The following is a 21,816-nucleotide window of genomic DNA, read 5'->3' on the forward strand; positions in this document are numbered from 1 at the left end:
GCTGTTGTTATAACAGTAACAAGTAATGAATACTCAGACACTTCCAGAAGAAATTATACCAACAATAAGGTTAACTAGCATTTATTGGTGCTTATTTATTCCATGCCAGGCACAGTGCTAAGCAGTGCGCCTTGTAAAAATTCAGTGAGGCACTACTGAAGCCAGCTCACAGCTAAGGAGAAGCAAAATAAGACAGTGGTTTATATATGTGGACTTGTGATGCATACGGCCTGGCTTCAAATACCCAAACCCGTTATTCTCTAGCTGGGTGACTTTGGGCAAATAACCTCTCTGTGCCTCAATTTCCTCACTTGCAAAATAGGAACTAATAATAATATTTCCCTTTTGGGGGTTGTTGGTATTAAATGAGTTATTGTATAATGTTCCTGGAATAACGACTGACACATGGTAAGTGCTATATAAGATATTATGAGAAACTGAGGCTCTAAGAGATCATTGGCCAAGGTCAACCATATAGTAAGTGAGGAACTGGGAATCAAGCCTTGGGCTGGGTGATTCCAGAGCCTGACCTGTCAACCGCAGTATTTGAGCTGATTCAGCTGAAGGGCTGAGGGACCCATCCACCCAAAGACCCGGGGGCCAGGTAAGGAACAGTTTTGCATCCTGGGGACCCCATGGTGTCCTCATGTAAGTCAGAGATCTGAGGGAGCACCTGGAATCTGCACCAATTTCTGTCACTTGTAGCCAGGGATCCCTGATGCAGCTTCACATCCTCCAGGTTCTTACTGAAGACAATCCTTCCAAGGGGAGGTAGCACACTATTCCCTGGAGTTTCTTCTTTCTGAGGTCAGGGACTTCTCAAGAGCCTCGTGAGTCTAGAAAGTCCCAGTTGTGATACTGTCCTATAGTTCTTTGGGGGAAATTAGGTAAAGAGTACATGGGACCTGTCTGTGTTATTTCTTACAACTGCATGGGAATCTACAAGAAGAAAAAAGTCCCCATCGTGAGTCTCATTTACAGGGCTTCCTTTGCACATGCTTTCCATACACCTGCATTTGGGGCTGAAACACAAAGAAACTCAGATTATCCAAACAGCCGCTGCAGGGGAAAAGGCCATGACCTTCTAGCAAAAAGTACCTGGGGATGCCCAGCCCCACTGATCCATGCATTATTAACAATGATCTTCATTTGCTTGAGACAATGCTGTCCTCCTGTCAACGAATTTGGCCCACTTCTATCAAATCCCATACCTGCCTGTTGCTCACAGAACTTCATGGCCAAGACGAGAGTGACATAATGGGCATTTAAGCATGATGGAGTTAGACACGGAGGAAAATGGTTTTGGAATAATGGCTGCCTGGGAGCAGAGAGCTCTCATCAGTTCTTAAAAAAATCACTCTGCTAATGAAGTCTAGTGCTTCCACTGGTTTTGCTTTTTCTCTCCTGAGCCAGTGACTCACACCTGAAGAGGTGCACCTGGATCACTCCCTGCAAACCGCCCCCCCCCAACTCAGATCGCCTGGTGGAGGTCAGCGGCAAGGAGAGGAGGAGGGGCAGAGAGTGCCCGCCTTCAAGGAGCTGATCATCTTCTTGACGCTCTATCTCCCTCCTCCCCTACCATTATCAAGGGCTTCCTTCTCCACAGCGAAGAACGTAATTTATGCACATTCAAAATAATGCAATGTAAAAATATTAGTAAAATCTCAATTTTTGTGACTTCCTGAAATGATGCCAGCCTCCCCGACCGCCATCAACAATTCATCTAAAATGCCTCCTAATTTCAAAACTCCTCGGGTGTGTGGATTCTAGACTGCATTCGCTCTATTACTAATTGGCAGTACAGGCTGGTGCATAAGAATAGCCAATGTCTTTTGCATTTGGGGGAATTTGAATTATATGTAATATTTGCAAAGATACTGTTTGAACAAAGTGCAGCTGTCTTATACCTCACCAGCCGCTGCCCTTTCACACGTAGGGAAAAGAGTAAGACCAAAGGAAAAACAGGAAGACATGAAGAAATTCACTACAGACTAGGGTAATGGTTCTCAAAGCAGAGGACTGCAAGGTGAAAACTCTTTTTATAATACTATTTAGATACTATTTGCTTGTTTTGCTCTCATTCTCTCACCAGCATAAGTGGAATTTTTCAGAGCTTATGCGGCACGTGATATCACAAAAGACTGAATGCAGACATGAGAATCCACCAGTCTTCTACTGAGCCAGACATTAAAGAGATTTGCAAAAAGGGAAAACAGTGCTACTTTTCTTAATAATTTTTTTGAAAAAGTAATTATTTCTCATAAAGATATGGTCTTTTTGTTAACATGTAATGGGCATATCATTGTTATTTTAAAATAAATTCATTTAAATGAAACATTCTGAGTTTTCATTTCTGAATGGTAAACATTAGTTAATATAACCCATATAAACCAAATCTCTTTGGAGTCCCAACATATTTTAAGATTGGAGATGGATTCTGAGACCAGATAGTTTCAGAACTGCTGGCCTGGTGAGTCCAGAGACAGACAGGGTCCCCCTGCTCTTCCCAGCCATGCCCTGTGCACATCCAAATCCCTCCTCTAAGTTGTTTCATCAGCTTCCCACTGGGGGCCAGGAGGAGAGCGTCCATTTTCCCCATCTCTCCTGGTTCCGGGTTGTCTCTTCCACAGGTGGGTCAGTTTATGGACTATCTTCCTATCCACAGGTGCTTTCCTGGAACTTCGTCATATCAATTCAAATACAGAATTCAGCATCTTCCTAGATTTCCACAACTCTCCCTTCCCACTCATATCATGCCTGTGCTCATCAGCCAACTTCCTTAAATGCTAAGGAGGTTGGGGAAGAGATGTCTATAAATGCAAAGCAATCAACTCCAACTGAATGCTGGACCAAGGTGGTGATTCCTCCCAAAGCTTGCACCTTCTGCCTCCATTAGAGAGACTTCGATCTCCCATAATCTCCCGCATCTCACACCAACCTCCCTCCATATACATAAAAGAAAAACAGGGGTTTAGTTAGCATCTGCGGCTTTAAGACTCATCTTCTCTCTCCACTCCCAGTGAGACTGTTGCCCTGAGCCCTCATCTCAGGCTCCAATTCTGGAGCCTCTACGTTTCGACACTCCTTTGATTTCTTATATTCAAATGGAAACTCATATTCTCTGAGGGTCAGTAGTTCTTTCAAGATCATCTAGTGCTTCTTCACTTTCTGATCTGGTGCTTGAACCCTCCCTATAACACTCCCCCTTAGCAACAACCTACATCAATATCTCTTTTGACAAATAACTCACTGTGCTGGGAGGTAGCTACTTCCATTTGGGGATGTATTTAGCAAGTTACATCCGGAACAAGAATCTATCATCCGTAATAATAATAAGACTTAACATCTGTTGAGCGCTGTAGACCAGGATCTGGGCTAAACCCTTACATGTAAGGTCCATTTAACCCTAACAATATCCTTTAGGCTATTATTACTATCTCCACTTCGTAGATGAGGCAACGAAGGCACAGAGATTTAACTTGCCGCAGGTCAGAAGTCAGTAAATAGCAGTTAGTGAATAGCAGAGCTGGGATTCAAACCTGAACAGTACGGCTTCAGGCTCTACTCTCTAACCACTGTGCGTCCTGCCCGTTAATCTCTGCCCCATATCAAAAATGGAAAATTCCCAGCAGGGCTAGTTCAGTACTGAGAGCTTTTTAAGTGCCTCTATATACATTCCCATGGAGCCGAGGCTCTCGAATGGTTCCCTGGAGCCACACCTCTGAAGAGTCCACAGCTGTGGAGTGAGGCCCAACCATATGCATCCGAAAAAGCTCTGCAAAGATCCTGATGGGGAAACTGCCAAGATGGACAGGCAGATGAGGCTGGCTACAGTCTGCCTGATGCTGTGATCACCCAGTCCACAGCCCATGAAATACCTGGCACCAACCAGGCATGCTATGGCCACAGAAATCCCTGACCTGATGTCTCTACTAAAAAGCAGAATGGAAGAGAGGCTGGGCTGACTTGTCCCTTTCTCAGGGGTCCCACACTTCTGTCAGTCAACCCTGCTTTTTTTCCCCAAGTGTTCCCAAATCACTGGTTCAAAATAGTCCATTCTAGGGTGTGTCCAGGAGCTGACAGCATGCTTATTTATACATAGCTTTAGAATTTTCTTTTGCAATCATTAATAAAAATAGAGCTATGTGACACTTTCTTGGTCTCTAACTAATTTTTCTGTGACTCTGTTGGCCACGCAAGTGGTAGTCTTGGAAACATCTCATATATATGTGTCTTTAAACACCGTTTTATATGCCCTGCGTTGGTTCTTTCCAACTCCGGGAACTGAAATTTTCTGAGCCCCAAGCCAGAACCTCATTGGTTTGGAGTAGCCTGAGCCCTCTGAGCACCTGTGAGCCTCTTAGCCATGCTGGACCATCACGTCCAGCCTTTCACCTTGTGGGGAAGATGGGAAACCCAAGCAGAAATAGGTGTTGTTTGCCCCTCCATCAGATCACGTGCCCCAAGCAAACTCGGTTATTTTTACTGAGTCAGTTGTTTTTACTCTCTCTCTCAGAACATGTTTTCAAAGCCTTTTTCTTATCCTTAAATTTTGCGGGAGGTAAGTTTCAGCTTAGTGTAACCTTATTCTTCTGGTTCTAAACGACATGTTTCATTTGTGTTTAGAGAGGGAGCCTGCAGGGAGGAAAGCTCAGAAGAATGAAAGTTCGAATCTGGCTTGTCTATGACCCTGGGCAGTTTATTCAATCTCCCTGAGACTCCGTTTCCTCAACTGGAAAATGAGCATAGCATCTTTTGTTTTATAGGGTGCTTGTGATGACTCAGTGCAATACTGAATGTGAAGCGCTCAGCACTGTGTCCGGTGTATAAAAGATGCTCCGCAAATGTTCACTCTCCATTTGAGCAAACGTATCTCCTTCCTCTGATTATACAGATTCTTCTCTGTTTGAGCTCAGAGAACTTCCCAGCACCCCTCTTTTCTCATGCACAATTTCTCACTTCTCTTTCTCGTGAGCATCATTGAGGACCATCTTGCATCTCTCTCCCTTTCAATCTGTTTCTAGCTGTGTTCTGTCTTAAGAATTTCTGCCACAGAGAGACTGTCTTTGCTTTGAACTTTCTTGAATCTACTTGTTATAAACTCAGTTCTGGAGGAAAAGCAGAACCTGGTTGAACCATCCAAGGGCCAAAGGACCAGTTTCCATGATAGTCCCCTTCATGGGAGAACCACCAACATTGACAACAATAGGTCTGGCTGGAATAATTCTCTCAGTGTGAGGCAGGCCAATCCCTCGGCCCAGAAATCAGGCTTAATTGGAAATTAAATTGCATTTCCATGCCAACTGCAGGGTGCTTATATCCACAGCTAATTTATCAAGGTGATGCCTCACCCATGGGAATAGAGTGGCTGCATCAGCAAGGTTACAAGCTTGTGTCTGATGAGATGAACTTTCTTTAAAGCGCAACTTGAACCCTTCAAGCTCCTCATTTTGAGGTTTTTGCACTTACTGGCTGCCTCCTCTGTGCCAGGCACTGTGCCAGGGCCTGGAGATGTGGATGCTGGCGGGAAACGGCACTGCATTCTCCCTGCTCTGTGCCAGTGGCAGAAACAGAATCCCATAAGCAAAAGATTCCCAAACAACAGCACTTTACTTAGTTATCCAGGGTTGAGTTGTTTAGGAAGGTAGAGAGCATCATGGATAACTTCATGGTTAAGAATCTGATCTCTCATATTGAACACTGACACTAGTCGTTCACAACGAACAAGGGTGGCCAGACTCTTCACCAAGCCCTTTACACTCATGTATTCCATTCTCCAGGCAATGGTGGGAAATAAATACATGATGGTTTCCATTATCCCCGTTTCACTGATGAAGAAATTGAGACCTAGGAAGTACGTAACTTGCCTGAGGTCATTGTCACCCAACTAATAGGTGGTAGAGCTGGGATTTAAACTAAGGTCATTTCATAGCAGAGCCAATGCCTTTAAATGCCAGATTATACTACTCCTTTATTTCCCCCAACTTTAATTCTAAAAATATCCAACTATAGAAGAGTTGCAAAATTAGTATATAGGAGACGCATACCCTTCACCTTGGTTCACAAATTATTATCAATATTTTGCCATATTTGTACTCCTTCTGTGTGTGTGTGTGTGTGTGTGTGTGCATTTGGTTTTCTGAATCATTTGAGACTAGGTTCAGGGACATAAAACACAAGTCTGCTTTGGAAACCACATGGGGATGAGTTTGGCTGGAGAATGTGTTTGTAGTTGGGGAGACACGAGCTGGAAGCAGGCTGAGACCATGAGATGCCGGCTGTGACATTTCCAGGTCTGGAAGTTTTAGGTGTGCTCTAACATGGTGAGGACAGGCAGTGATACAGTGCAGTGAAAGCACACATTTTATAAGGTATTGGGGAGAATTAAAAAATTAAACATGTGTATTCAGGGAATGGTATTTTTACGGTCTGATTAAATATACATGCTTATTGAAGGCAAGGCGGACAATACACTTCTTCTATCAGAAGAACTTTAAAAAATAACCATTGATCTTAACTAAAACCCAGGATATTTCAGTTGATTTCTTTTCTGTTTTACTTTTTCTGCCCACCTATCTATTCACAGATTGGAATCTCATTGTACTTATAGTTTTGTATCCTGATTTTTCACCTAATATTATGTCAATAGCATTTCTGCTTGCTATTAAGTAGTCCTCAAAACAATTTTTCAAAGGTTTAGTATTACTGCATCAGATGGATGAACCAAAATTCAGTTAACCAACTGTTTTTTGACTGAAGTTGAGATTGTCTTCAATTTTTCACTATTATAATGTAGTACCATGATGAACCCTGCTGAATAAAAGTCTTGGTGTACATCTCTGATGATCTGCTTAGAACAGACTTCTAGAAGTAGGGCTCTCTGGTCAGAGGGTCGCATGGATTATCTCTTTGTTCGGCCCTGGTGTGGAGGAGACAGGAGGGGAGAAGCGGAAAGAAATGCGGTCTGCTGCATTTCTCTTGCTGCCGCAAAGCAGTGAGACGTGATGAGAGTTTGGACTTTGGGGACAGCGCTGAGAATGGAAAGAGTGACAGACAAGAGAAACACCAGGGAGAAATAATCAACAGAACTCAGCGAGCAAAGATAACAGAAGGTGCAAACTGGGGACACATACAGAGAAAGAGTGAAGTCAGGAGAGAGAGGTCTGCTTTGCTTTTACGACGGTTGAGTAGAGGGCACAGGAAGACATTCAAATCGAAGGACTTATGATCTATCCTCCCTCCCTCCCTTTCTTCCTTTCTCCATTCATCCCTCCATTGAGTCCGGATCATTGACACCTTGCTAAGGGGGTAAGTGTGGTTGGAAAGACGGACTTGGGAAGGCAGAATACAGAACCGGGGCCTTTAATGGGCACGCAGTGCAGAGACTTTCAGGAAAGGAAAGTGGATTCAGAGGCCCAGGTTCAAGGGCCAGCTTTGCCACCCACCAGGTGGTCTCCTCCTGGGCTTCTCGTCTGCCTGGTGGACCTCTCAGCTTCCTCTGAGGACTTACTATGTGCTGGGCCCTGTGCCAGGTGCTGGGGAAGCAGCAACGGCCAGGACAGTCCCTGCCCTTGTGAAGCTGGACTCTCAGGGCACAAGCCAGACCAGAAACAAATGAGTAAATGTGTGATGTAATTGCAGGAGGGCTATGCGGGAAAATGAGGCAGCATTAGGTGGGAGGAAATGCCTCTGTGCACAGCGGGGGCGACTGTAGACAGGAGGGGATCTGAATGAAGTGCGGGAGAGAGCCAGAGGAGAGCTGGCAGAGGGTGTCCAGACGGAGAGACAGTAACCGTCAGGACCCAGAGGCTGGAGGAGCTGGGGTTCCAGCAAAAACAACATGGCCTGGTGGCTGGGGTGCACTCCTGGAGGAGAATGCCGCCAGAACAGGAGGCCAGAAATGCAGGGACAGATCACGCAAAGGCTGCAGACCAGAGACGAAAGTCTGCCTTTGACTCTGAATGTGGCAAGAAACTACTGGAGACAGAGTTGTGAGCAAGGGGATTATGTCTTTTAAAAATATGGGAGTGGATGAATAGCAACGGTTGGATGGATTTAAAAAAAAATGATGGTATATCCCTACTCTGGAGCATTATTCAGCCTTAGAAAGGAATGAAATTCTGACACATGCTACAACATGGATAAACCTTGAAAACATTATGCTAAGCGAAATAAGTCAGACACAAAAGAGCAAATATGGTGTGGATCCTGCTTGTATGAGGTACCTACAATAGTCAAGTTCATAGAGACAGAAAGTAGAATGGTGCATGGGGGCTGGGGGGGTGAGGGTGGAGGGAACGGGGGATTATTGTTTAATGGGGACAGAATTTCAGTTTGGGAAGAAGAATAGTTCTGTAGGTGGATGGTGGTGATGAGGGTGGCACATCAATGTGACGTGTAATCAATGCCACTGAATTGTATACCTCAAAATGGTTAAAAAGGTCAATTTTATGCTATGTATATTTATGACAATAGAAAGATATGCGAAAGGATGCTATGCAAAGAATTGTCTCGGGTGCATTACTTCCCTAGGGCTGTCTTAACAAAATACACAGACTGGGCAACTTCAACAACAGAAATTTATTTTTTTCATGGTTCTGGAGGCTGGAAGTCCAAGATCAAGGTGCTGGCTTCTGGTGAGGCCTCTCTCCTCTGCTTGTAGATGGCCACTCTGTCCTTCTTGCTGTGCCCTCACATGGCCTTTTCTCTACGTGTGTGTCTCTCCCTCTTCTTATAAGGACATCGGTCCTATTGGATCAGGCCTCCACCCTTATGACCTCATTGAACCTTAATTTCCTTTTAAAAATCTTACCTCCAAATACAGTTACATTGAAGTTAGCACTTCAACTGATGAATCTGGGGGGGGACACAATTCAGTCCATCCCAGGGGTGATGATGCTGAGGGATTTGACACAGAGTGTTTCTTTGGTACTGAATGGGATCTTCAGAGTCACAGCTCTGGCTTTGTGACCTTGGGCAAGTTATTCAACCTCTCCCAGCTCCAGGATGGGAATAACAAAAGTAGGTAACTCACAAGGCCAGGGCTGGATGGACTGCAGTCCAATATGCCTGGTGGTTTAGGAGTATCCCAGGCTCCAAGGCACAGCGGGTTCCCAGCTGATGTTTACGGATAGCAAGCTGCAAGCCTGGGCTTGGCTCTGCTTGTCAAGCACAGATGGTTTGAAAAATGACACCCAAACTGGCTCAGGGTTAATCAAAAGATTACAGAAAGAAAATTGGGGTAGGCTAACCCCAGCCTCTCAGACACAAGCCTCAGAATCACATCTCCCTCCCTGATTTCTGCCCAATTACCTGCCTCTGCTTCTAAACCAGCTCATGCCAGCAAAAAGTGAAAATTGGCTAGACTGGAATTACAATGGCAATGCTTGCTGGGTGGTATTTCATTTCTTTCCCCTCTGTGCAGTCTCAGCTGTCAGGCTAGTTCTCCCATATTTTTTTGTGGTTTGACTGGAGAAGGGGTGTATGTGGATGACGGTCTGGGGTGTAATCTGGGGGGCACAGGTCTCAGCAGAATCCTCCAAGCTGTGCTGCTTCAGTCAGAATAGAGGCCTTGAAACCTTGATTTCTCAAATAAGAGCATGTGTCGCCTCTTGGTCAAGCTGCGGAAGAACCAGTTTTGTCTTTATTACTTTCCTATGCTGGATCTGAGTTTTAGAAATGAAGGGAGCGTCATATAGGAAGTAGAACTGGAACTTGGAGACAGACAGCCTGACTTCCAATTCTGGCTCTGTCCCAAGCTGGCTGTGTGACCCAGAGCCAGGCCTTTCCCGTCCTGAAGCTCAGAACGTTTCATCTATAAATTGGGTTAACAAGAGCTCTCCACCTTCTAGGGTTCTTGTGTGTATTAAATAAAATTGTGTGTGCGGTGCTTAGAGCAAGGTCGGGCCCAGAGCAGGTGCCACGCATAGTGTTGCAATGATCGCTATAAAATCTTAAAATTCCAAAACTGGAAGGGACGCTTGAAGCCAGAAACTCCCTCATTTTAGGGATGAAGAAATGGAGGCCCAGAGAAGGGAAGGATCTGGAATTGAAGACCCAGCTCCCAGTCTGCTGCTCTTTGTAGTTCTAAGACCACAAGAAGGAACACAATGGCTTCAAGAAGAGAGGACCATGGTTTGCTTTAAGTTCATGGTCCTCCTGCTGTCATCCCAACAGGAGGAAGGCTTCCTTCCACCTCCAGACTCAGGAGTGCAGGGATTGGAATCACTGGCAGTGGTAAACCTTCTCCCTCATGTCTCTTCCTGGGGTCCTGGCTTCTACTGCATCCAGATGGCCTGGGGTGCCTGTACAAGTTTCTCATCTCTGCTGCTTCTGCACAACTCCCTACCCTCCTGTGGGGCCCTCAGTGCCTGGGTCCTCCCTCCTGCCCTTCCAGCTGGGGAGCAGATGGACACTGAGGGGTAAGCCGACCTCCCCTCTGCGCATCTGGCCAGCTGTAGTGGACGGGCAGCGAGGGCCATCCCACAGAGCACCGGAGAACTGGGGTGGAAGAATGGCCAGGCCCCTGGTCTTGCTTGCACTGACCTCTCATCTCATCAAGGTCACTGTGGCTGGTGGCTTCTGTCAAACTCCTGCACAGAAACTCAGAACAGGGAGATGGGGCGTGGAGGCCTCTGAATCCGCCTGACAAAGCCCAGGCCTCAAAAAGGGACTCCAGTCTCAGAGCCTGATGTTGCTGGGCAGGAAAAGTGATTAGTCATCATTTATTCAACATGCATCTGGTGCTCAAGGCATCACCAACAAGCCCCATGCAGTGAGCACTCAAGTTCTCACAGGGGCGAGGGGATGGCCAATAAAAACGAAAACCACTAAATGAAAAGGATAATTTCAGCTGTTGACGAGTTCCCGATTACGGAAGATGTAATTGAGAGTGACTGGGCGTGGAGGGGGCAACGTTGGAGGAGCCGTACATCTAGAGAAGAGCCGGAAGAAGACTTGACTCATAGCCTTGTTTCTTTCGGCTCTGCCTCCTTTCTGTTGGCTATGGGTCCGAGGTTTAATTGCATGAAAAGAAGAGAAGGGTGGGAAGCTGACTTCTCCTGGGCAGCAGTTATGTGCTGGGTGCTGGGTATGCCACGTGCACCATCTCCTCGTAGCCCCATGAGGAGGGAATTACTGGCCCCATTTCCCAGGGGAGGACACAGACTCAAGGTGGGACATGGCTTGTCCCTGGCTATCCTGCCAGAAAGTGGCAGGATTTGAACCCAGGACTGTCTGGCTCCAGAGCTGTGCCCTTGCTTGCCCTGCATCTTCCTGCCATCCATGGCTGCCTCACATGACCACGTCCGCTCTCATGAATTAACAGCTGTCGGGGACTTGGGACTTGTGGTCCGATGAGAGAGGTGGTCTGGGGAAGATTCTGTGGCCTGGAAGATTCTGGAATCCTAAGAAGAATGGGGAAGGTGAGGGTCACACTGGCAGGGCCAGGGACCTCTGGGCCTCCAAAGGCTGATTAAGACCTGATTTGATCCACTCCACCCTGCGTCTTTGTACTACAGCCCTCCCGCCTGCCAGAGGGGCCCATTTCCAGCTACTTTTAATTTGGAACAAACCAGCCGGTCCCCCGTGGTCCTAGAGTTAATAGGATGTCTGTGCAGCAGGGCTGGGATAAGCAGCTGAACAAATTATTCCTGCCTGGTATTGGTGTCATTTGGAAGAAAGGACCAGTGGCCCCAGAGAGGGACAGCCTTAGCAGGTGGCGGAGGTCCCACCTTCCTCTCTCTCTTCTGCTATGGGACTACAGGGACCCCAGAGAGCTCCTGGTCAGCAAAATGAATCAGGGGGTGATGGGTCTGCTACAGAGGGGCAAGGACAAGAGACCTGTAGGCTGGGATGAGGGCTACCGGACATGGGAGAGCCAAAGCGAGCACACTGCCCACCCTGGCAGGTTCTGGCTTGGGACTGGAGAGGCAGGAATGGACCAGAATATTGGAACTTTCTGCCTATGACAAGGCACAAGCACTCAGAGGTTCCCAGTTGCAACCAGGGAGGGGGCTGAGCTAACATGAGCCCGGTGCTCGCCTGAGTGGCCAGGAGAGCAAGCCAGCTGGGACCCGGGTTGGTGGGGACTCTAACCTCCCCAGAGAAGGGAAGTGCACACAAGCTGAGCTTCTCAGGAGGCAGGAGGTGCCCTCCTTCTGGCAGAGGGTACTGTCACAACTCACAGGTTTCAAGATCCCCAGAGTCAAGGTCATTGCTTTTTTTAGACAATTCTAGTAATTCCAGACTGCCTGGTGCCCTGAAACTTGTGTATTTCTCCACTGGCAAGACAACTTCTCACACTTGCCCTGTAAGGATGCAGAGCAGTGAGGGAGGGTCCCACATGGGCGAGGAGCTTGAGACAGCAGGTGTCTGGGCCCCAGCGCACCTGTCCCAGAGGTGATAGTGCCGCCAGGAGAGCACGCATGGGTCTGTCTTGCTGACCTTGGCCTGTGGGGTGTTCCCTGTCCCCATCAAGCTTATTCCTTAACCCAGGTCATGCCACATAACGGAATTTGTCCCAACCCCTTGCAAGATAGGTGGCGGCCCTGAAGCACCCCAGCAGGTACAACCATTTCTGACAAACCCACCTACAAAATTAGTGGGGAGCTGGTGGCACTCTGCCGGTGACAAGGTGGGGAGCAAAGCCCGCAGGGGCATCCTCTCCAGCCCCGTGGAGAGGCAAGCACTTGGTCTTGACCCCAGTAGAACTCAGGTTCTTCTCCAGCCCTGCCACTCATTGCCAGCTGGGCGACCTGGCTAAGCGAAAGGTCCGTTTCCTTAAAACAGTTAAAATGGAGATTGCAATGCCTGCTTCCAGGGTCAGGATGGGGCAAGGCAAGAGAGGTGCCTAGGGCATGCCGTTTAAGGAGCTCAGCTCCCTGCAAGTGCAGGGTCCCCTCTTGCTGCCAGCCTGTGACTTGTATTATCCTTGTTAAATTAGAAAACAGCCTTGCGTGGTTGATATTGCTATTATCGCCAATGATCAGGGAAGAACCTTGGTTTTGGGAGGTTGTGCAACTCACCCGAGCTCACACAGCTGGTGGACCACAGGGCTGGGACTCCAGCCCAGCCTGCCTGAGGGCAGAGCCCTCCCCACATTCAAGGTCATTTTCTTCAGGCTCCTGAACAGCAGTAGGGGGGAGGCAAGAGGAACGGCTTGTCTCCGATGGGTCTGAAGCTGAGGTCTTGCCTAGCACACAGAGAACCGACCTGGGCCGGGAGGGAGGGAGAGCTGGGGCTCCAGCGCAAGGTTCTTGAGACAAATCTTACACGGTCAGCACCGCCCCCCTGCCGACCCCGCCTTCCGACCCCGCAGCTACGCGGGTGGCCATGACAACTAGCAGCTCTCCTGGATTGGATTTCTCCCTCCTGCTCTGCGTTGGCTTTGCCATCTGTGCCTGGGGTAATGGATGGGTCCCCAAAATGCAAAAGGAAATGGGCTTAAACCTCCCCAGCCAGAGTGGAGCCTGCACAACTTCTGGCTCCCGCCGCCAGCCCCGGGGTCTCTGCCAGGGCTGGGGAGCTAGCTGCCCAGGAAGAGGCACGTTCCTCAGAGCCCGGTGTAACTGGGCATCCAAGGCAGGAGCTGAGCTTCTGGTAAGTTCTTCTTTAGAGCAGGGGAGGGCCTGGCTCTGGGAGTCACACTCCTAACTCCTAATCAGGGAATCAGGTGTGGGAAGTGGCTTGCGTGTCAGTCTCTGCACTGGGTGGGGCCGTAGGAAAGCAAGTTCAGAAGAGGGGAAACAGCAAAAGTGCTAGAGACGAGAAGCTGCTCTCAGAGTCTGTGTCAGGGGCTCAAGGAACAAGGAGTGAGTGAGAAGTCTCTGCGTTAAGATGCTCACAGCCCCGAGAGTACCAGCTAATCACTGTAGCAGCCCCATGGAGCATTTGCCTCAGGACTTATTATGCGGGTATCTTTTTTTTTTTTTTAATTTTTATTGGAGTATAGTTGACTTACAATGTTGTGTGACTTTCCGCTGTACAACAAAGTGAATCAGTTGTACAAATACATATATCCACTCCTTTTTAGATGCCTTTCCCATATGGGCCATCACAGAGTATGGAGGAGAGTTCCCTGTGCTACACTGTAGGTCCTTATTAGCACAGGAAGCTTTACATACACAATCTCATGAAGTCCCGTAAGGAGGCCATTTACGATTCCATTTTATAGATTAGGTACCTGAGGCCAGAGAGAGGTAAGGGACCTGGCGCGAGGCTCCCCAGCCAGTATGCAGAGAACCCAAGATGTCCTAGTCTGGCAGCCAGTTGCCTTTGCCACTGCATAATTCATTTGCAAACTTTTTTTTTTTAAACCTTTTTTAAACTCATTTGTTAAATTTCAGAGAAGTCCGGTATGCGAAACAAATTAAAGTAGAGCTGAAGGGGCAGGAGTGAGGGTGCTAGGACACTCCTCCATCCCCAAAACACACACAACCTCCCCTCTTCTGACAGTTTAAATGCCCTTCCCAAGACCCTAAGAAGCTCAGGCACGGTTCTGAATGATTTGTCTGGCTGGAGGCTCACCCTCTGACCATAGACTGAGCACCTCTGGGACAGGTGTGTGCACGGTGCTTCCTAGAAGCTCAGGCTACTACAAGCATCATCTCAGGGTACCACGTAGCACTGCTTCCTTCATTTAATGCTATCGGTGGAGTACTCACTCTGGGCTGGGCACTGGAGGCGTAGCTCCGGCTACAGTGGTGAGTAAAATGAGCGTGGGCCGGGCCCTCACAGAGCTTAAGTCAAGTGGGGAAGACGGCCTTAAGCAAACATGTTCCTAAAAGAGACACGGATCACATATTGTGATCAGAGCTTTGAAGGAAAAGGTCAAAGTCAAGGGGGAGGACCTGATCTCTGAAAAGGACCTCCATGAGAAATCTGGGCCACTGACAGCTGAGACCAGCGGAACGGGGGATTGCTGGCATCAGGGGGAGGTGGCCAGGACAGGAGCAGGCAGGACACAGAGGGGGTGGTCATGGGCCCTCCCTGTTCCCCAGTTATTCCCAAGGCAGGTTAAGAAACAATACATTGCCCCCAGGACCAGCAGGAGGTACCTGGTCCTATAGAATCTTTACATTCCTCAATCCTGAAAGGAGCAAAGAGAAATACTTCTTCTAAAGGTTGGATTATTGCAAATCTAGGACTCAGTGTGATGAATAATGGATAAGTGAAATCACAATGGAAACCAGGAATCGTTAGGCAAATGTCATGTGTCCATGTAGGGCGTAATCTAAATTCACCTAGGGCCGGTCTATACGTTAGAAAGACTGTTCTCCACTCTCCTGCTCAAGGCTTGACTCTGCTCTCTTGGTCATTTATTTTAAAAATATTTACTGAACACCTGGGTTGGGCAGCACACTGGCTTCCCAGCCTGTGCCTGACACAGAGCCAGGGCTGTGTAAACTCTCGGTGCTCTCTGTGGAGCCAGGAGGCAGGATCGTGCCCTGATGCCTGCCGTGGGTCGCCTCTCACACGAGTCTGAGAAAACTCAGTGGTGAAGCAGGTCAGAAGGAGTCCAGGAGGCCACTCGGTCCCCGCTACCGGTCCCTGTGGAGCCCTTTCTGTGTCACACGGATCTTAGTCTCCGGGATTCTGAACAGAGAGAGGGGGCCGTCCTGACCCACTGGCTGGTTTCTCTGCAAAGGCTGACGCTCCAATGCTGCTCCCTCTGGAGCACCAACCTCCTTCCACTGCCCAGCCCTGGCCCTTCTGCTCGGCTCAGTTTAGATGCCACTTTTGGAGGAGCTTCTTCACCTGCTCAGGCTATTTTTCTCTGTGCCCTTTGGCCCCCACCCACGCCTCCCTCCTTCTCAGCACTCAGAGTGATGTCCCCGTGGGGTCTGTGTCTTTGGTCTGTGCTCCCACCGGAATGCACGTTTCTTGACAGAGGGCTCGAGTCCTATTCATCCATATGTCCAGCGTCTAATGAGTGTGGCGCAGAGCAGGTGTTCAGTAAATAAATGTCAAGTGGATGGTTGTGGGCAAATATACAGGCGAAAATATCATCCTCCTCATTTATTCAAATAGCCATCCACCGTTTCCACACACACTTTTGCATACACTCTCTCTCCCTGACTGACCTCACCTACTCACACTCACCCACTCTTGAGGCATTATGTCCTTCTGTGATCTCTCTTCCCCTCTGATGCTGCCTGGAGTGTACAGACCTGCCTGCAGTCGGCTACACTAAAGAGATTTTGATCCTGGGCAGGCAGAGGGGATGGCCTGGGTCACCCTCTCCAGATCCATGCCCATCTCAGTCCCTGACCTCTCCTTCATGAGGGGTCACTGCAACACACTCCATAAAGGGATCTTGTGTCTCAGCTTCCCTGGATCCTTGAAACGGGGCTGGGAGGTAGATAGGTTAGCTTCATTTTACAGATGAGGAAACCGAGGCTCAGCGAGGCTGTGACTTGCACAGACAGCGAAGCTGGAGTTGAGACCTAGGTTTCCTAAGTTCAGGCCAAAGCTCTTTCCATTGCATTTCTGGGAAGCAGAGATTGGGATAGGATGCTGCCCCTCACCCATCACCCCCTGAGATCCCGGGATCCTTGATGAGAGGATTGAATGGGGGAACGCTGCACAATCCCCTAAGCCCTCTGCTCTCTCCGCCTCACCTCAGTCTGTCCCACTTGGAGCCCCTAATAATGCTGCCTGGCAGCCTGACCCTTAGCATTGGGCATTCAACCCACCTGAGCTTCCTGGAGGGGCAGCGCCCTATTTCAGAAGTGCAATGGGGACAGAACAGGAGCTATGAAAGGGCCAGAGAAAGGAGATAAGCCAAATCTCACCATTCCTTCTCCCATACCCACCTTACAATTTCACCATGCTGGACCTGCTGGGCAGCCAGGGACCTGAACCAGGTCATTAGAGATGGCCATACACAGTCTTTATCTTCTCTCATTGTCATTTTAAAAAATCCCCGATCAAGAGTATGTGGGCCTCCCTCCTTCCCCACATACCCTGCCTGCCGCTTCCAGTGCATCTCCCCCAAAGACTCTTTCCTCATGAACGAAGGGTATGAATATTTAAAGACACTTTTTCAGCCAGTGCAGCCACATCACGCCGATGCTCCCTCTTTAAATTTTATCTCCAGAAAGTTTGCCAGAGTGTCTTTGAGTCCCTCATACTCCTTGGTACAGAGTGTAACATGGGGCCCCAGAGGCAGGGACGCCCCTGAGAAGTTAGCCTCCCCTCTGCATCCTGGGGCTGAAATGCACACATGCAGTCCTAGTTCCGGTCCACAACCATCCCTTCTGGGCTACCCAGGCAGTCAGACCTGAAAATTCCCTGCCACGCCTGCTCCTGGGGAATGGACATAGGTAGGAGATGTAGAGAGACAGGGGTCCAAAAAAAAACAAAGAAACGATGAACAAAGACCCAGAAACGCAAGACCCTGGAACCCCGTGAGAGGAAGCTCTTCGCTCCTGACATCAGACCCAGAGCTGATATAGATCCTGTATTCACCAGTGCACGGTGGCTTCCAGCCCCGAGCCACCTCCTGCTGGCGCCCCCTCCAGCCTCTCTGTTCTGCAGAATTACTCACGGCCCACTGCATCAAATCTCTCTTTTATCACAAGGCACAACACTCCGTGGATAACTTCTTGAAACTCTAGTCATGCTAAGCTTTTTCTAGTGCTCTGGGAAGGGTTCTGTCCCTCTGCGCCCCTGTAACCAATCAGCCACACACCGCCAAACCCATTTCCAAAGTTCCAGGCAATTACAGCCGGCTGAACTCCCTGGCCTGGTGCCCGCCTGCTCGGAGCCAGGACCCAGGTTGTCAGCAATCCTGAAATCCAGCCCCCGATTTCTCCCCAGCTTCCTCTGAGACCCAGGCGCACGGGAATGGCCACACTTAACCGCACCAAGGCACTCTGACCAGCCAGACCGCACCAATACAGAAAACGAGGGTCAAGGCCAGGCTCCCTACCTTTGCTGAGGGTCCCAGTGATGAGCTTAAAGATGGTCTGGGCAAATTTCACGAACCCAAGCTTGCATCTTTTGGAGCAGCCGCTCATGGTGGCAGAGGGAAGGCAGGCTCTGTTGTCGGCACCCAGAAGGAAAGGCACCCACCTTGCGTGCCCCTGGAACTTGGAGCCTGCCTGGACGAACCCTGAGAGAAGGACGCACCCCAGAAGCTACGGGAACAGCACAGCTGCCTCTGCAGTGAGTCCGGCTTCTGCATCCAGAGAGCCTGCAGGGCACGATATCTGCTCCCTTCCTTCCTCCCTCCCTCCACCCCCTCCCGCCGTCCACCCAAGTCCTCGCCACAGGAGGATCTCAGGATGTCGGGGCTGGGGCAGCACTGCCAGGGCACAGGGCGCTCTGAGGGGACGGAGGAGGAGGGTGAAGCTGAGCAGCGCCGGGAGGGAGAAGCTGGAGCTTTCCCAGGCTTTGCTGACTGTCTTTCTTACATGGCAGTGGTAATGTAGCAATTAATACTCGAGTCAGAAGGGAGGGGACTGCTACGCAAAAACACTCCACTCCACAGCCTCCCGGTTCGCTCTCCCGCTCTTTCCTTCCTGGTTAATCTAATAGATCAATTTTCTGGGCCGTGCCTTGATTGGGATCTGGGAGGACTTCCCTCCAGAGCAGGAGACCACTGCTTTGCGCTCAGTGGAAAGTTTGCAGGCAGCTTCTGAGCGGCCTGCTTTGCATCACGGAGAAGTTGGGCTGAGTGGGGAGCCCTGGGGGAGCTGGCTTGTGCAGCTCCCCGGCACCAGCAGCAGAGGCTGTCTGCCTCCGTTGATTTGGAAAGTCAATGGCTCTGCTGCTTCCCGGCTCCAGGTGCCCCGCCCTCCACCCCAACACACACCGGTTCAACTCCAGCTCCCACCCCTACAGAGCAGCTAAGAGTCTGTGCTCTCTCATCAGGATAGCAGAGGAGTGCAATCAGGGCTTTTCTTGATGAAGAAAGTACTCCTCGGAGATGCCATAAGGGAATGACTGAAATTCAAACAATCTGACTACAATACAATACTCTTAGAAGTAAAACTCCATGGTAGTATGCAAATATGAACCCCAACTATTGCTTAATTAAAAGTCTGGCTGCTGTTCAGTAGCATAGACCATGTGGGTTGCCTGGAACGTCAGGGGGACATCTCATCCCACCCTCTACACAGGGCCGTGAACCTCCCCCATGACATCCCCACTTTACTTGCCCTGGTGATTTTTAAAGGGTCCCCATGGGCCATCACCATGGGTACCACCCACCAATGCACCGTGGTTCCATTTGAACAGCAGATATGAAATCCACCTGGCATTGAACTAAGCCATGCCCTGGGAATGTCTTTCTCTTTCTCTCCATCGGCTTGTCTATTATCTGTTTCTCTGGGGTGTTTGAGAGCACTAGATTGCGTTAAGAGCCAGAGAAGGGAGACCACCTGTTGATAAAATGCCACATATGCCAGAACTCATGCTTCGTGTCTAGTTTCTTCCCCATCTTCAGCGAGTCATGTGGAAATGAATCTTGAAACGAACCTCAGCCCTCAGGTCACCAACAAATTTCAATTCCACGAACAGACCCTGGAGACAGCCCACTAGCACAGAGCCTTTCTCCAAGCCCTCAAGTGGCCTGCGCTCCCTGACTCACCGGCATGGTATGAGTCACAACACATACAACAGAAAGGAGCCCTGGAGGAAAATACCCCATTGCGTTTGATGTCTTAAGGTTTGAAACTGCCATGTTATTCACTCTTTGTCTTAAGATATTGAAGGTCCCGGTTAAAATGCATATGGTATCTGGGGATGTTAATGGCACTTGTTCTTTTGTACACTTGCTCATGTATCCAGTACTTACTGAGCTCACAGTCTGTAGAGAAGGGCTGAGCAGCCTGGGTGCAGGAAGCACTGAGGGCCCCGGAAGTAGAAAATGCTGAGCCAGGCACACTAGATAGACATGGTCGGTGCCCTCCTGGACCTAACGGTGAAGCCCTTGTCAAGAATCGTTTATCCAATGAACTTTGCTCACTTTGCAGAATCTTAGTGGGATGGAGACGCAGGGCAGGTAGAGGTGGAGAGGAAAGAGGAAAGAACTGGGGTGTGAAACATCACCGGGTAGGCAAGCAGCCGGCCAAGGGCAGCACTACCTGGGCACCAGGGAGGAGGAGAAAGATTAGAGAAAGATTAAAAGAGCATGTAGTACCCACCTGACCGTTTTGCCAAGGAGAGTACTGCCCTCTGAATGGAGAATTCACTTCGTAGGACATGGAATTCTCAGCTACACCCAGTTGCTTCTCTCTTCCATCCCACACAAGGGAAGGACACTGAAAATTGAGAAGCCAAAAACACAAAGGCTGTGACTTTAGTGACGTTAGCTGACCCTGAACTTGGTCTTCTGGCTGGAAACCTGGCCAGGAACATTGCTGGTGGAGGTACTTCTGGAAGGCTGTCAGCAGCGTCTATTTGGGAATGATGAGAGATGTCCGGAGGGGATTCGTATTTGGGCTCTAGCTCAGGAATCTGGAATCCCAACATTTGAACACACGAGGGTAACGAAACAACAGCACCTACTGTTTGAAGAATCGGGCCAATCTTATAAACAAGTATCTCATAACTCCTCCAAGCAAGACAGATAATGGTTAAGACCATGGATCTTTGCACCTGGTATTTAATCACTCGTTCATTCTGCACCCATATATGTTGAAAACACTGTTACCATGACCTCTGCTCCAGCCATTGAATATACAGTGATGGACAAAACAGAAAAAGTCCTGTGCTTGTCAGGTTCACATTCACGTGGTGGAAGGACAGACGCGGTCAACCAATATGTGCATATATCGATTGTGCTTTGAAGAAAAAGAAAGCTAAGTGGATAAGAGTGACAGGAGCTCCTATTTTATAGGGTCATCAAGGAAGTCTTCTCTCTATTAAAATGACACTTAAGCAGAGATTCCAAACCAGCCATACAGCTCCCTGAGGTAATAACTGTTAGGGCTGAGGAACAGCAAGTACAAAAGCCAACGACAGACCAGAGATCCTAAGGTCTGCAATTTAGCAATCGTTGGAGCAAGCCAAAGAGCCTCAGTTTTTTCATCTGTAAAATGGGAAGAACAATTCTTCCCTCCTAAAGTTTGGGGGAGATTTAAATGAAACCAATGTGATTAATTTAGCTTCTGGCATAGTAAACCACTTTGTCAGGGGCGAAGGTCATTACTGCTGCTCCTACTACTGCCACTGTTGTTGTTGGTGCCACCACTCCTGTCCCATCCCCTAAAAGAATTCATGCTGTGTAGGTGAAGCTTCATGGTCACTGGAAATCATGGAGCCAGGCTCCAAGTTTTAATCTCCCCTAGTATTAACCCAAACACTAAGCATTTCAGATCCTCCTCTGAACACAGCAAGGCATCAAGTATCTGAACCCTCAATCTTAAATAGATGACTCAGGCCCAGAGAGGGTCGACAGCATCCAAAATATCACACAGCAAACCCCCCAGGAATGTGAGCAAGGTGTTTAGTGTGCCAAGAAAATTCCCAGCGAAGGAAGGCAGGTTGTGTCTATATTACATTCATGATAGGAGAGTATAGGAGAGGATCCTTCTCTGCTCAAGAAACACGGTATTCTGAAAACCAAGAACAGAAGAGGCCACACGGTATTCAGGTGGCTCCAGGGAAATTAAACCATCAGCAGGCTTATAATTAATCAGCCTCCTTGTACCAGTGTGCGTTAGCCAAAGGAACTTGGGAAGACAGTTATCTCTCCACCTGAAACTGTTTATGGGAATCTTCACAAACTAGTTCCAGGGGGAAGGAGGAGAGGCAGATGGGGGCTCCAGATGGCATCTGGGCCCAGGGAAGTGCACTGACCTCTCTGAG

The 21,816-nt window shown here is 48.9% G+C and overlaps 1 protein-coding gene across 2 annotated transcripts in view; it reads right to left on the reverse strand.

Moving 5' to 3' along the window:
• The window catches only part of KCNIP1 (potassium voltage-gated channel interacting protein 1), a 350,368-nt gene extending 332,164 nt beyond the window's left edge, over positions 1 to 18,204 (reverse strand). For both annotated transcript variants that reach the window (XM_024753405.1, XM_024753404.1), the window contains exon 1: positions 17,933 to 18,204. In XM_024753405.1, coding sequence (XP_024609173.1) covers positions 17,933 to 18,020 — 88 coding nt within the window. In that variant the 5' untranslated portion in view covers positions 18,021 to 18,204. The remainder of the gene's footprint in view (positions 1 to 17,932) is intronic.
• Positions 18,205 to 21,816: the final 3,612 nt, after the last annotated feature.

The sequence above is a fragment of the Neophocaena asiaeorientalis genome, unplaced genomic scaffold, assembly GCF_003031525.2.
Source record: "Neophocaena asiaeorientalis asiaeorientalis breed wild unplaced genomic scaffold, Neophocaena_asiaeorientalis_V1.1 scaffold268, whole genome shotgun sequence".
Taxonomy (NCBI): Eukaryota; Metazoa; Chordata; class Mammalia; order Artiodactyla; family Phocoenidae; genus Neophocaena; species Neophocaena asiaeorientalis.